The 12314-nt window shown below is 40.8% G+C and overlaps 1 protein-coding gene across 4 annotated transcripts; it reads right to left on the reverse strand.

Moving 5' to 3' along the window:
* Window positions 1–1141: 1141 nt before the first annotated feature.
* LOC137128380 (zinc finger protein 431-like) lies at window positions 1142–10031 on the reverse strand. Of its 4 annotated transcripts, XR_010914558.1 has the most exons (8): window positions 9624–10020; window positions 8976–9183; window positions 8350–8690; window positions 6179–6239; window positions 5219–5984; window positions 4032–4932; window positions 3858–3937; window positions 1148–3696 (listed from the first exon to the last, which is right to left on the reverse strand). XR_010914558.1 is itself a non-coding variant. In XM_067506279.1 (6 exons), exons 1-6 carry the CDS (start codon window positions 9753–9755, stop codon window positions 4200–4202), a joined length of 2214 nt encoding a protein of 737 aa, XP_067362380.1. In that variant the 5' UTR covers window positions 9756–10031; the 3' UTR covers window positions 1142–4199. The 4 variants fall into 4 exon arrangements, 2 of the variants coding, with proteins under 2 accessions (XP_067362380.1, XP_067362379.1); XR_010914557.1 differs by having other exon boundaries at window positions 3858–4932; XM_067506279.1 differs by having other exon boundaries at window positions 1142–4932; window positions 8350–8663; window positions 9624–10031.
* Window positions 10032–12314: the final 2283 nt, after the last annotated feature.

A 12314-nucleotide genomic window follows, 5' to 3' on the forward strand; every position in this document is an offset into this window, starting at 1 on the left:
CGAAGCGCTGTATCAATATGAAAGTGATTGTGTTGAATATGGTTCAGTGACACCGTTAAAATTGAAGCAACTGGTATTACATGCAAATGTCTGACATAAAAGATGAAACAGCTGTTCAGAATACGTTGGTGGATGAACTAGTCAGAAACTGTACTTAAGTAAAAGTACAAAAACAAAAATGTAATCTAGCAAAGGTATAATTACTACACTGATCAATGAAAATGCTACAAAGACAAAAAAAGCTGTAGTTAGACAACTGTAGTGAGGCTGAACCTACTTTACAGTGTTTAAAGTGTAACAAAATAATAATGAGACTTTGGATAAGGACAATAGACAAAAGCACTAAATTGATGCTTTTTCTGTTTTATTTTTACACTGCCATATTCTAACATCAAAGAGTATGGAAATAGAATAGTAGCAACATTTTTGTATGTGTACAGGGATTTGTGCATGCGTACTCAGACTTGTGTGTCTGTGGGTGTTGACCACTTTTAGTAGTCTTTTAGTCTGGTCTTATTAAAGCTCTACTCATGAAAAGTTATTATTTCTTGTTCAGTAGAGCCTTCATTACAATATAACTGCTGGAGCAGATGATGTTGGAGTTCTGCAGGGAATGTTGCCTTTGTGTTTCACAGGTCTATTTGCTTGCACTTTCACCTGTTCAGGCTGGCAACATGTACGAGCTGAGGTAAATTTACTACAAACTTTGTGAAAAAGGTCCACACTGAACTCTCAATCACCATCTATTTAAAATATTTTGTCTCACTGCAGAGTTTTAGAAGACCACCATCTTTGCCACCATCATGTAGATGGTGGCAAAGAAAATGCCCTGACATAAGTCAATCAAATCTGCAGAACTTGAAGAGGGTGAGGAAAAAGTGAAGGGCCAACTCAAAGACACGTAAAAGTAAGACTCGCCTGAGCGGCTGTAGCGGCGCTCCTCTGTTAAGCACTGGCTTTACTGACCGGCCTCAGAATTTCGGTTTTCTTCACAAAGTGTGAGCGCGCACTGTAGGGCACACTGTGAGCTGAACCGTACTCGTCCTGTAAGGGTGAGCCAATACAGACAAATTGCTTTACACACACACATCTTGCATACGGTAGAACAGTAGCAAAATGCCACCCGTAAAAAGACAGAAAATATTGAGGCTTTTCAGCACTTTTAGTTAAAACCCAAGTGTTTTCTCAGATAATTAAGACATTTACATTTAGTTTTTTGAGTGAATACATTTGCAAATTATTTTACATACACACAAAAATTTGTTACAAATTTGTGTAAAGACACACAAATCTGACAGCTTCAAGTAAATTGGAATAAATCCAGTTTTATTCCAAATGAACATGCAATCGTGGTGCCAGTGAAGATTCCCGTTAAATTTGTCACATTTTTTCACCTCCGTCTTTCTGCATGTTTTTGCTGCATCTTTAAAGGTTAAATGGTCTGCTTAAATTCTACATTGGAACTCCCTTTTCATTAATGTGTGAAAAGGTCACCGGTCTGGATCGACTGGGGAGCAGACCTAGCCATTTGTTTACAGGTCAGGGGTCAGGATCTTCTTATGGAAAGCAGATGAGAGCAGCAGTCAAGACAGACAATTTCCACACTGTCTATAAATAAAGCCATCCTCTTTAAAATAAAGTGACATGCCATGAAGTCCATAACAAAAAAATTGTAATGAAATCAATATTAAACATGATACATTGTATCCGAAACTTTTCTTAGTTCTTCTTTTTAACAGAGACACTTAAAATGTTGCGTGGAATATCTGTTTTTATGGTATAACATTCATTCATTAGCTCAAAAAGCCCTGTGGCTATGCTGCTTCAGGACAGTCGTTATTTCTTTCATTAGAGTGACAAACATCTATGGCGACAAAGAAGGAAAAAACAAAACAAAATAGGATAAAGTGAAAACAGTATATATATTTTGAAATATGAAATAGCGGTTAAAGTTTAATGTTTCAATGATTATAAATCTTAAAATACACATCAATAAGAATATTGCAGATTGTTTATTGAAGCCATAAATCATATACACATTTTGAACAGCTATAAAAATATTTTCTGGTTTGCAGCACCACTATAAATTCTTAAAGGGTTCAATAAAATCTTTCGTTTTTTTTTATGTATTTGTATTAATGTATTAATTTATACCAGTCTGTTATAAAACAGTGCAGCATGGTGGTGGATTGGTTAGTGCCATGTCCTCACAGCTTGCAACTTTTTTTTTTTTTGCGTCCTTTCCAGCTTATCCTGTGAGCTCAGGGTTGCCACAGCCGCATGTTGATTTGGCAGTTTTTATCCTGGATGCCCTTCCTGAATCAACCCTCCCCAATTTCTATCAGGCTTGGGACTGGCACCGTATCACTGGGGATGGGAATGGGCTTTTGGGGGTTTGGTGTCTTGCCCAGAGACACTTCGACATACAGCCAGGACCGCGGATTGAACCGCTGTACCTGTGGTCCATGGACAACTGCCTTACCAACTGAGCTACAGCCACTTGGCTGCCTTACCAACTGAGCTACAGCCACTTGGCTGTAGCTCAGTTGGTAAGGTAGTTGACCATGGACCACAGGGTCGGTGGTTCAATCCCTGATCCTGGGTATATGTCAAAATGTCCTTGGGCAAGACACTGAACCCCAAGTTGCTCCCGGTGGGTCAGATGAGCACGGCAGCCTACGGCATCAGTGTGTGAATGGGAATCAACATTGTAAAGCGCTTTGGATGAAAGCGCTATATAAGCTACTATTTATTTACTCTTTTCTAATCCACTTGCCATTTCTGTGTGGAGTTTGCATATTCGCCCCTTATTTGGATGGGTTCTTCTCCGGGTACTCCTGTTTCCTCCCAAAGTCCAAAGACACGCATGTTGATTGGTGACTTAATTGCCTGTAGGGGTTAAGTTTGATTGTGAATGATTGTCTGTCTGTGTATGTCTCTCTGTGTCGCCCCCTGTGACGCTGAACAGGATAAGTGCTTAAAGATAATAGATTGATCTTATAAAACAAAATATTTTATCACAGTCACTTTATTCTGAACAAATCAAGCCACATTAGTGTGGAGACACAAATTTAAAAAACCTACAGAAACTTGTTAACTCTGAGATTCTCTGTTGGAGCTGGAAGTTGTTTTTTAAATGGAGAACATGAGAATTGCAGCATGAGTCCAGTCTGCAGCTCTGATCTAACTTAGGTTTTCACCAGGAGTGAAACAAAGTCATAAATTCCTGAATGTTATAAGTTAGTTCCTAATGCTTGAAAACACAGAAGTCATGATGTCATGTCACAAGACCAACTAGCAAGTATTCAGCAGTCAAGGTCTTTATTTTATCTGAAAGGTAACTTGTAACTACACTTGTTGAATCAATGTAGTTTAGTAGTAGTAGTAGTAGTAGTAGTAGTGAAAAGTAGCAGTAAAAAGTCCAATATTTTCTAATAAAGTATGAAGTGAAGACATAAAGGGGCGGCCGTAGCTTAGTTGGTAAAGGCAGTTGTCCACGGACCACAGGGTCAGTGGTTCGAGCCCCGGTCCCGGATATGTGTGGAAGACACTGAAGCCCTAACAGCCCTTTCCGATCTCCAGCTGTACAGTGCTGGTCCTAGCCCGGTAGAAATTGGGGAGGGTTGCGTCAGGAAGGGCATCCGGCGTAAAAACTGTGCCAAATCCACATGCGGACAATGATCTGCTGCTGCGACCCTGAAATCGCGGGATAAGCCAAAAAAAAAAAAAAAAAAAAACATAGATCATTAATACTTATTAAACAAACTTCACAGTAAGCATCATTAATATCAACATTTTAGCTAACCATCCACTGAAAAACAGACTGCTCAGCTCCATGCACAGCAAAGAGTACTCACTGCTTTGTCATGTAACATGAAGCCATGACATCATGTCACGTGAAGTCTACCATCTCTGAACCAAACACCAATTAAAAAACCTACACAAGTGAAAAACAGCTTTATGTTATATACTGAGCAAATGATTCAGAGATGTGGTGATGTGAACACCTGACTGTCCAGATCAGACCAGACCTCCTCCTGTGATGATCATTTATTTCCCTACTGTTCTGTAAGCTCTTGAGAAAAGGTTGCTCCTGGATTTTTCCTGATCTTTATTAAAGTTGTTATTCGTGTGATTATTGTGTGAACTCTTCGGTCCAGGCAATCTCATTCTCGTGTTTTCTGCATTTGCTGCCAGGTTCAAGTATGCTCTGACCATGCACAGCGGTGTTTCTTCAACTGCCTGGAATCGGAGAAGCCCTGGCTACAGCGGTCGCAGGAGTACAGCTTGATGCCAGTGTGGATTTGCATGTGGGACTTGAGCTGGTTGGACTGCCTGAACTTTCTGCTGCACAACACACACTCGTAGGGCTTCTCTCCAGTGTGAACCAGCAGGTGGCGGTGGTAGTTCTGAGGTGTCCTGAATTGTTTCCCACACTCGTCACATCTGTGGGGTTTGACTCCAGTGTGCAGCAGCTGGTGCTGCTTCAGCTGCGACAACGACATGAAGCCTTTCTGACAGATGTCACAGACGTGTGGCCGATCCCCATTGTGCTGCCTCATGTGATACAGGTAGAGGTGCCGCAAGTGGAAAGACTTTCCACAGGTGTCACAGGTAAACTCTTTGTTCTCTGCATGCTTCTTCTCGTGCGTCCTCAGTGTGGAGTTGCTGCTGAAGCACTTCAGACATATTTTACAGGTAAAGGGTTTAATTCCACTTGGCCTTCGTCTCCCTGCTGCTTCTCCAACCTTTCCTCTATCAGTTCCTCCATTCTTACTGCTGTGGACCAGCTGCTGGTGTTTCTGCAGTTGACAGTTGTAGAAAAATGTCTTCCCACATAGATCACACATAAATGGCTTCACCACACCATGAACTAACATGTGGGTCTTCAGAGCCCAGGTCCCAGTAAAGCCTTCCCCACATTTATCACACCTGAAACAAACAGAATACCTGATTAAATGTGTGTTTACATGTACCTTAAAGGCTTCTTTCTACTGTATGATGTTTTCCCCATTTCTCCACTCCACTACCCACTTTGCCATGGATAATAATTCTGCTATGTGTTTATCACCTTTCTCACAGTTTCAACCTAAAAACTGAGAAATTATAAAACTTTGTAAAAGAAGAATTCATGGTAGAGCTGATGTACTGGACTAAATTAGATTGCAAAGGTGGTCATAATATTATGCCTGATCTGTATATATGTATTTGTGCATACCTGAAAGGCTTTTCTCCACTGTGCAACCGCATGTGTCTCTGAAAGTTGTACTTGAGTCCGAAGCTGATTCCACAGGTCTGACACATGAAGGGTTTTTCCCCAGAGTGGACAACCCGGTGCTGCAACAGACCCATCTTACACTTGAATGCTTTGTCACACTCGCCACATTTGAATGGCCGTTCCTCTGAGTGCGACCTTTTGTGCACTCGCAGGTTGCTGGCAGTGGAGAAGCTTTTCCCGCAGGTCTGGCAGGTGTAGGGCCGGGCGCCGGTGTGGACCGTCTGGTGCTCTCGAAGGTTCTTCTTTCTGGCAAAACTCTTCCCGCAGACATCGCACATGAACGGTTTTACTTTGGCATGCGATGCCTTGTGGTAGCGAAGAGCACCAGAGGAGGTGAAGGTGCGGTCACAGGTATGGCACTTCAAGGGCATCTCCTCTAGCCGGTGAGATGCCTGGTGGACACGAAGCTGTCGCAGCAAACGGAACTTCTTATCACACTGGTCGCAGCGCAGCATGTGGTCGGGGTCATTCTCCTGAGCCTCCCTCAGCCGGTGGCTCAGCTGATGTCTCTGCAAAGTACGGGCTTTGTAGAAACCTTTATCACAGGAGCTGCAGGGGAATGGTTTCACATGGCTCAACATGTGTTTCCTTAATTGATGCTTCTGGTGAAAACCTTTGTTACACAGCTCACAGAAAAAACGCTTCTGTTTGTACAGCTCCCTGCGCCTTCTCCGCTCCACCTCCTTCAGCTCCTCCTCATTCAGACCTGCACATTGAAACCAGTTTCATAGTAAATCTCAGAGACCAGGACAAAGACTAGGACAGAGACACATGCTTGGACATTACACTCACATATCATAGACGTGGAGGCCCCTTAATATGTGGTCAGTGTGATCTTGTGCTTAAATTCTAAGAATTATTGGTTTGATGAAATCAGCACAATGTTTTTTTTTGTCTCACCTGGTGGGTTCTCAATCAGCATCTTATCATCTGGTTTTTCCTCATCAGTTTCTGTCTTCATCTGTTAGAAAATAGAAACATCAGAACTGTATTTTACATGCTACTAACAACGTCAGTAGCAAAGTAATGGATATCAAGGACAAGATTTTCATTGCTAATCAAACAATATGGTTAACATAACCAGCTGTTCTGGTATTTTATTCAAAGTGATCAAACTTATTGTTTAGAGACTAAACCGTTAATTCACTAGATGGGTTGAAAAGCTCAATTCTGATTATTCAATAATAATTAATGACATTTTTAGTTATACACAACTGATCTACACTCAGCACAGTCCTTAAAAGCCTCCCTAAAGGAAGTAAGAGGAAAAGCTGGTGGCTAACCCTTTTTGCTAATAATACTCACATACTTTTACATACTCACATACATACAATTTTTTTAGTTGGGAAAAAATATCAAATTAACCAATAACAAAAAGGTATTCATCTGTTAATGACACATTCCTTTCTAAAATAAAAGCTAGTAATGTAATTAGGTCACTTCTACTTTCAATTTTTTTAAATTGTGTCTACACTTTCCACATTAAGAGTTAGAAAAAAGGGGTACTGGAAGGGTTTTAATCTGAAACCACTACAGGAAGTATTGACTTTCATCTACTTCAAATAAAAATAAAATACAAAATAAAAAAAGTAAAATTTGAAAAGAAAAAAAAGAAAAAAAAACTCCAGTATTGCACATAGAAACAATTTCACAGATTGGAAATAAAATAAATTCATCACAAAACATGCAAGTAAAATCAGCATTTTATGAACACCATCCTGAAATATTATATTTTTAGTTTCACCGATATTGCCTATAGCCCACTCTAAGACATTCACAGAACTGTCCCTAAGGCACACTTCTGTTGTTGGCTGTGTTCTTAGAATTGTTGTCAGGTTTGAAGCTGAACCTTCGGCCCAGTCTGAGTTTCTGAGTGCTGTGGAACAGGTTTTCATGAGGATATTCCCTTGAGCTTTCCCTCAACCCTGACCAGTGCCTAGTGCTATAAAAACATCCCCCACAGCATAATGCTGCCAACACCATGCTTCACTTTAGGAATAGTATTGGGCAGGTGATAAGCGGTGCCTGTTTTCCTTCATACATAACATTTGGAATTGAGGCCAAAAATGGTAAATGGTCTGCACTTATAAAGCTCTGTTCTACATATTGTCACTCAAAAGGCTTTGCACTGCTTCTTATTCACCCATTCACACTCACAAATTCATCAATGGAGGAGCTGCTATTCAGCTGGCCAAAACTCACTAGGAGCAATTAGGTTGGGGTTCACTGTCTTGTTCAAGGACACTTCGACATGTGACCGGAGCAGCCCAGGGGATTGAACCAACAACTGCGAGATTGGTGGAAAACCGCTCTACCTTCCTGCATCACAGTCGTCCTGCCCTGACAACAAAAAGTTCCATCTTGTTTTCATGAGACCTAAGAATCTGGTCCTCACAGTGTAAGAGTCCTTTAGGTACTTTTTTTGCAAACTCTATAGGTCTTTTATGGGTTTTGCACTGAGGGGAGGCTTCTGTCAAGCCCAGGGGGCTCCATCACTTACTGAGTAGATCGCCAAAGGTTTTTTGAACCCTACATTAATTTGAAAACTTAATTAGTCAAATTTGAGACGTCGCTCAGCAAACCAACATACATGGATATCCAATCTAATTCAAAGGTGTTCCTCCCCCCTTCTTACGCGAAAGTATTATTTGACAATTAGTTCTCTATCAGCGCTGCTGTCAAGCTTGATGAGTCAGTGGTGTAAAGGGTCCTGCCTGTGCCAAACCTGCAGTGCCTTACAATAATCCTGTTTCTGAGCTCTGTGTGTAGTTCCTTTGACTTATTGTTTTTTGTGGTTTTTCAGTTTTTCTTTTTTAAGAATTTTTTTTAAGAAAAATTCTGCTTTCACTTTACACAAATACTAAGTGTAGATCAATGAAAAATCTATTTGAACAACTGTAGTGAAGGGGTTTTGAATACATTCTGAAAGTACTGTATTCACCTATAATCTGAGAGAGTGACTAAACAGACTCACTTTTTCACTAAGCCTGCTTCTTAAAATACCAACCTGATATATCACGACACAGAGTTTCAAGTGCGATTAGTAAAGATCAGTTTTACAGCACTCTTACCTGTCCAGGTGTGGCTGGGTCTTCACTGACAGTCACTGATGTCATGGGCTCACCGACTGAATGATCATGATCAGGAAGTGATGTCATAAAACCAGTGGAGCTCTGGATTGTTTCTACAACCACTTCATTCTGGACTGTGTCCCTCAGAATCTGGATCCTGGTCTGATCCAGTTTCTCCTGCTGTATTTCAGCTCCAGTGTTTATCTGAGCTGTGACTGGTCCATGGAATGGCAGGTTCTGAGCCGCAACGAGCCCGTGGACCTGCAGGCTGGGGGATCGGGGTTTAGTAGAGCTGAGGATAGCCGTGATAAGATCTGCAGGGTTTGTAATAGAGGGTCCATCTGAAAGATTCACAAGTTAAATTGCAATAAAGCATAGGGACTTAGAGTTTTGCTGCCTTGTACCTAGAATGTAAGACGCTTTGGATAAAAGCATCTGCTAGATGACTAAATGTAAATGTAAATGTAGGGACACAGTAAATCCATGAGCATGGCAACAAAAATACAAATAATACAAAGGAAATTACAAAAATAAATGTAATATTGTTTGGTAAATATTGTTTGATGTGTTCATGTTCCCTTCACTCATAATAAGTTCGGATTCCCTTTGATATTTAAGCCACTGACCTGCAGGTTTGGTTTTATGAACAACCTGGGTCTGGATTTTCTTGGCTGTATGGTTCTTTTCTGACTTCTGTTCAGACTCCAGATGTTTGACTTTGTTCTTCAGAGCTTCAGTTTCTTTCTCTAAACTCATGAACAGCTGTTTAAAAACGCTGCAGACTTTGCGAACAACTTCTCTGGACATGACGTGAAGGACAGCGCTCAGATTAATCTGCAGGAGACATCAAACAAAGACTAAAAAACAAACTGATCCGTTTTATTAAGGTCTGTTTATCCTGAGTAACAAGTTCAATGTTTCTACTGCCTCAGCCTGCACCTTAGCCATTTAGCGCTATATTATCATATTTTTCAGAATAGTTTTCTCAATTGTATAATTGTTTGTTATTGGTCGTTAATGAGGACACACTCAGTTAATTTGGTACAATCAGCTGAACAATCATCAGTGTCTTTTTACAGCCAGATAACTTTTGCCCCAAATAAATAGTAAATTAAATAAAATTGTTTTAACTTAAATAAAAATCATGCTACTTCGAGGTTCATTTGTTTAACCCATTTTAACCGCGCCACACGAAGAAGGAAGTGAAGGCGGATTTCCCTCTCTTTATTTTCTCAGATTATTTCGATCCATAGTTTTGTTATTTATCTCTTCACCTCGCTGTCGCCGCCGTCCTTGCCGTCTGTCCACTGCGCCCCGAATTTCTGTGTTAAAACGATGGCTACAGACTCCACCGCCGTTTCCATGATAAGCTCCGTCTGACGGGAAAAAGTTTCCATTGCTGCCATCTTGCTCCGCTCCGTGGGTCGCAGTCTAACGGCTTCTACCACCAGACAAACTTGACGAGGTTAACGACAACCAGTCGTTGGTCCGGTCAGATTTCAACTTTGAATCTGTGGCGTAGAGCGAATGCCGGGAAAACAAACTGACGATGTTTATCTGCTATTTACTGACAATATGGCGCCATGATCTGCAGTTTCCATCCGGTTCATTAGGTTCAGGACCCAGCCAACCTTTCCACCGGAAGGAGAGAAACAATTCTTACAATCCCACCAAATCCTTCAGCAATCACCATAACGTCATTCTTTATTACTACTGAGATTTTTTGTTTCTTAAAATCACTTTATTTCAGGGCAGGGTTTCTCTAGCTGTCCCGCATTTTATTGTGAAATTCTTCGCCGGATGTTTTAGCATGAAGGGCCGTTTCTAAACGCGTTGGGGACTAAGCCCAGATGTTATAGTGGGAGGATCGAGGCCTTCTGAAGCTTTGAACCAGTTGAAGCAGTTAATTCAGTAAATGGCTCAGTGTTTTTAAACAGTGATTCAAAGATTTAGAGACCACATTCTTCATATTCTTTGAAGAACTGCTACATTTTAGAATTCTGCAACAATAAAAATATTTAATTGTGTGTAGCCATGTGCCTTTTGTAACTTAGGTGGGGAAGAGTGTTATCACTGTGTCATTCATTAACATAACTTAACAGAATAATATTGCATGCTATTAAACTGATACAATGACCAAATGTCAATGTAACAATTGTAAATCCTGTATACATTATTTATATTTGATTTCAAGTCATTTTTATTAATATACACATGCTATTCTTTGATTTGGGAATGAACTACACATTTCAGTGGAAAACATTAGCCATACATTGTGGAATGACGATGCTCGTGGCATTTTTATAGTGTCAGTAAGTGAGTACTCTTTAATTTACATTTACATTTAGTCATTTAGCAGATGCTTTTATCCAATATGACTTACAAGTGAGGTACAAGGCAACAAAAATCTACGTTAAGGAGAAAACATCAAAGCAAAGTCTTATCAGAAAAGTGTTTACATTTCATGAGATGCAAGTGGAAGAAAGGGCAGAAAATAAGTTATTTTTTTATAGATTTAAGTGGATTTGAAGGTGCAGAGGTTTTTCCAACCTGCTTGCACACACCTCTTCACATCTTTTGACCCACTCTCCATTGCTCTAAACTGTTGACCCTAAGTACCTAAAGTTCTGCACCTTCTTCACTGTAACCTCATCGTTTCACTTGGGTCCCTCTCATTCACACACTTGTATTCTGTCTTGCTGTGTCTAACCTTCATTCCTCTGGTTTTCAGAGCAAACCTCCACCTCTCTAGATTTTCCTTCACCTCCTCCCTGCTCTCACTACTGATCACAAGGTCATTTGCAAACATCATAGTCCATGGAGACTCCTGTCTAACCTGATCTGTCACCCTGTACATCACCAGAGCAAACAAGAAGGGGCTCAAAGCCGATCCTTGATGCAGACACACCTCCACCTTGAACTCCTCTGTCACACCTACAGCACACCTCACCACAGTCTTACAGCTCTCATACATGTCCTGCACCACTCTAACATACTTCTCTGCCACTCCAGACTTCCTCATACCATACCACAGCTCCTCTCTCTGCACCCTATCATCCATTTTCTCAACAAAGACACAATACAACTCCCTATGATCTTCTCTGTAATTCTCCATCAACATCCTCAAAGCAAATACTGCATATGTTGTACTCTTTCTAGGTATGAAATCGTATTTCTGCTCACAAATGCTCATCTCTGCCATTATCTTCCACTACTTGTTCCCACAACACATCATTGTATGGTTCATCAACTTTATGCCTCTGTAGTTGTCACAGACGTTCTCTCACTCTTCAAGATCTTGTTAAACAAACTAGTCAGTAACTCTACTGCCACCTTTCCTAGACACTTCCATACCTCCAATGCACCAACGTCATTTCCACCCTTCATCCTCTTCAACACTCTCCTCCCTTTACATCTATAACTCAGTTTGTAAATCAGTTGTCCACAGATCACAGGGTCAGTGATTGAATTCCCGGTCCCTCCTGGCTATGTGTCGAAGGGTCCTTGGGCAAGACACCTATCCCCAACGTAGGTGTCTTGTCTTGTTATGTTAACCCCATGTTGCTCCTGGTGAGGGAGGTGAGCATCTTTAATGGCAGCCACTGCCATTGGTGTGTGAGTGTGTGTATGTGTGAATGGGTGAATGGGTGAATGAGAAGAAACACTGTAAAGCACTTTGAATAAAAATGCTATATGAGGAACTATTTTCAATTTACCATCACTTAATCTTAATTAGCTTAGATTAATTTTACTAATCTTAGCTACTTCCTGCTCCACACCGGTCACCTTTTACTCTTTGTTCTCTTTCATTTTCGAAGTTCATTAACTCCTCACAGTACTCCTTCCATCTTCCATCTTATCTTTAATCACCCTAACCTGCTGCACAGGTGTGTATATTGGGAGTTCACTCACTGTTGTACTGCATGTTTAGTGTTTGTATGGTTTGTTGACCCTTTATTTAAATA

The sequence above is a fragment of the Channa argus genome, chromosome 6 (assembly GCF_033026475.1).
Source record: "Channa argus isolate prfri chromosome 6, Channa argus male v1.0, whole genome shotgun sequence".
Classification (NCBI taxonomy): Eukaryota; Metazoa; Chordata; class Actinopteri; order Anabantiformes; family Channidae; genus Channa; species Channa argus.

Excerpts from the sequence above, each read along its gene's own strand:
- LOC137128380 (XM_067506278.1), bottom strand. The coding sequence starts at position 9,755 with ATGGCAGCAATGGAAACTTTTTCCCGTCAGACGGAGCTTATCATGGAA. Across the intron at positions 6,240-8,349 it reads ACCCAGCCACACCTGGACAG|ATGAAGACAGAAACTGATGA; the intron begins GTAAGAGTGCTG and ends ATTTTCTAACAG. Across the intron at positions 4,933-5,218 it reads AGTGGAGAAAAGCCTTTCAG|GTGTGATAAATGTGGGGAAG; the intron begins GTATGCACAAAT and ends TGTTTGTTTCAG.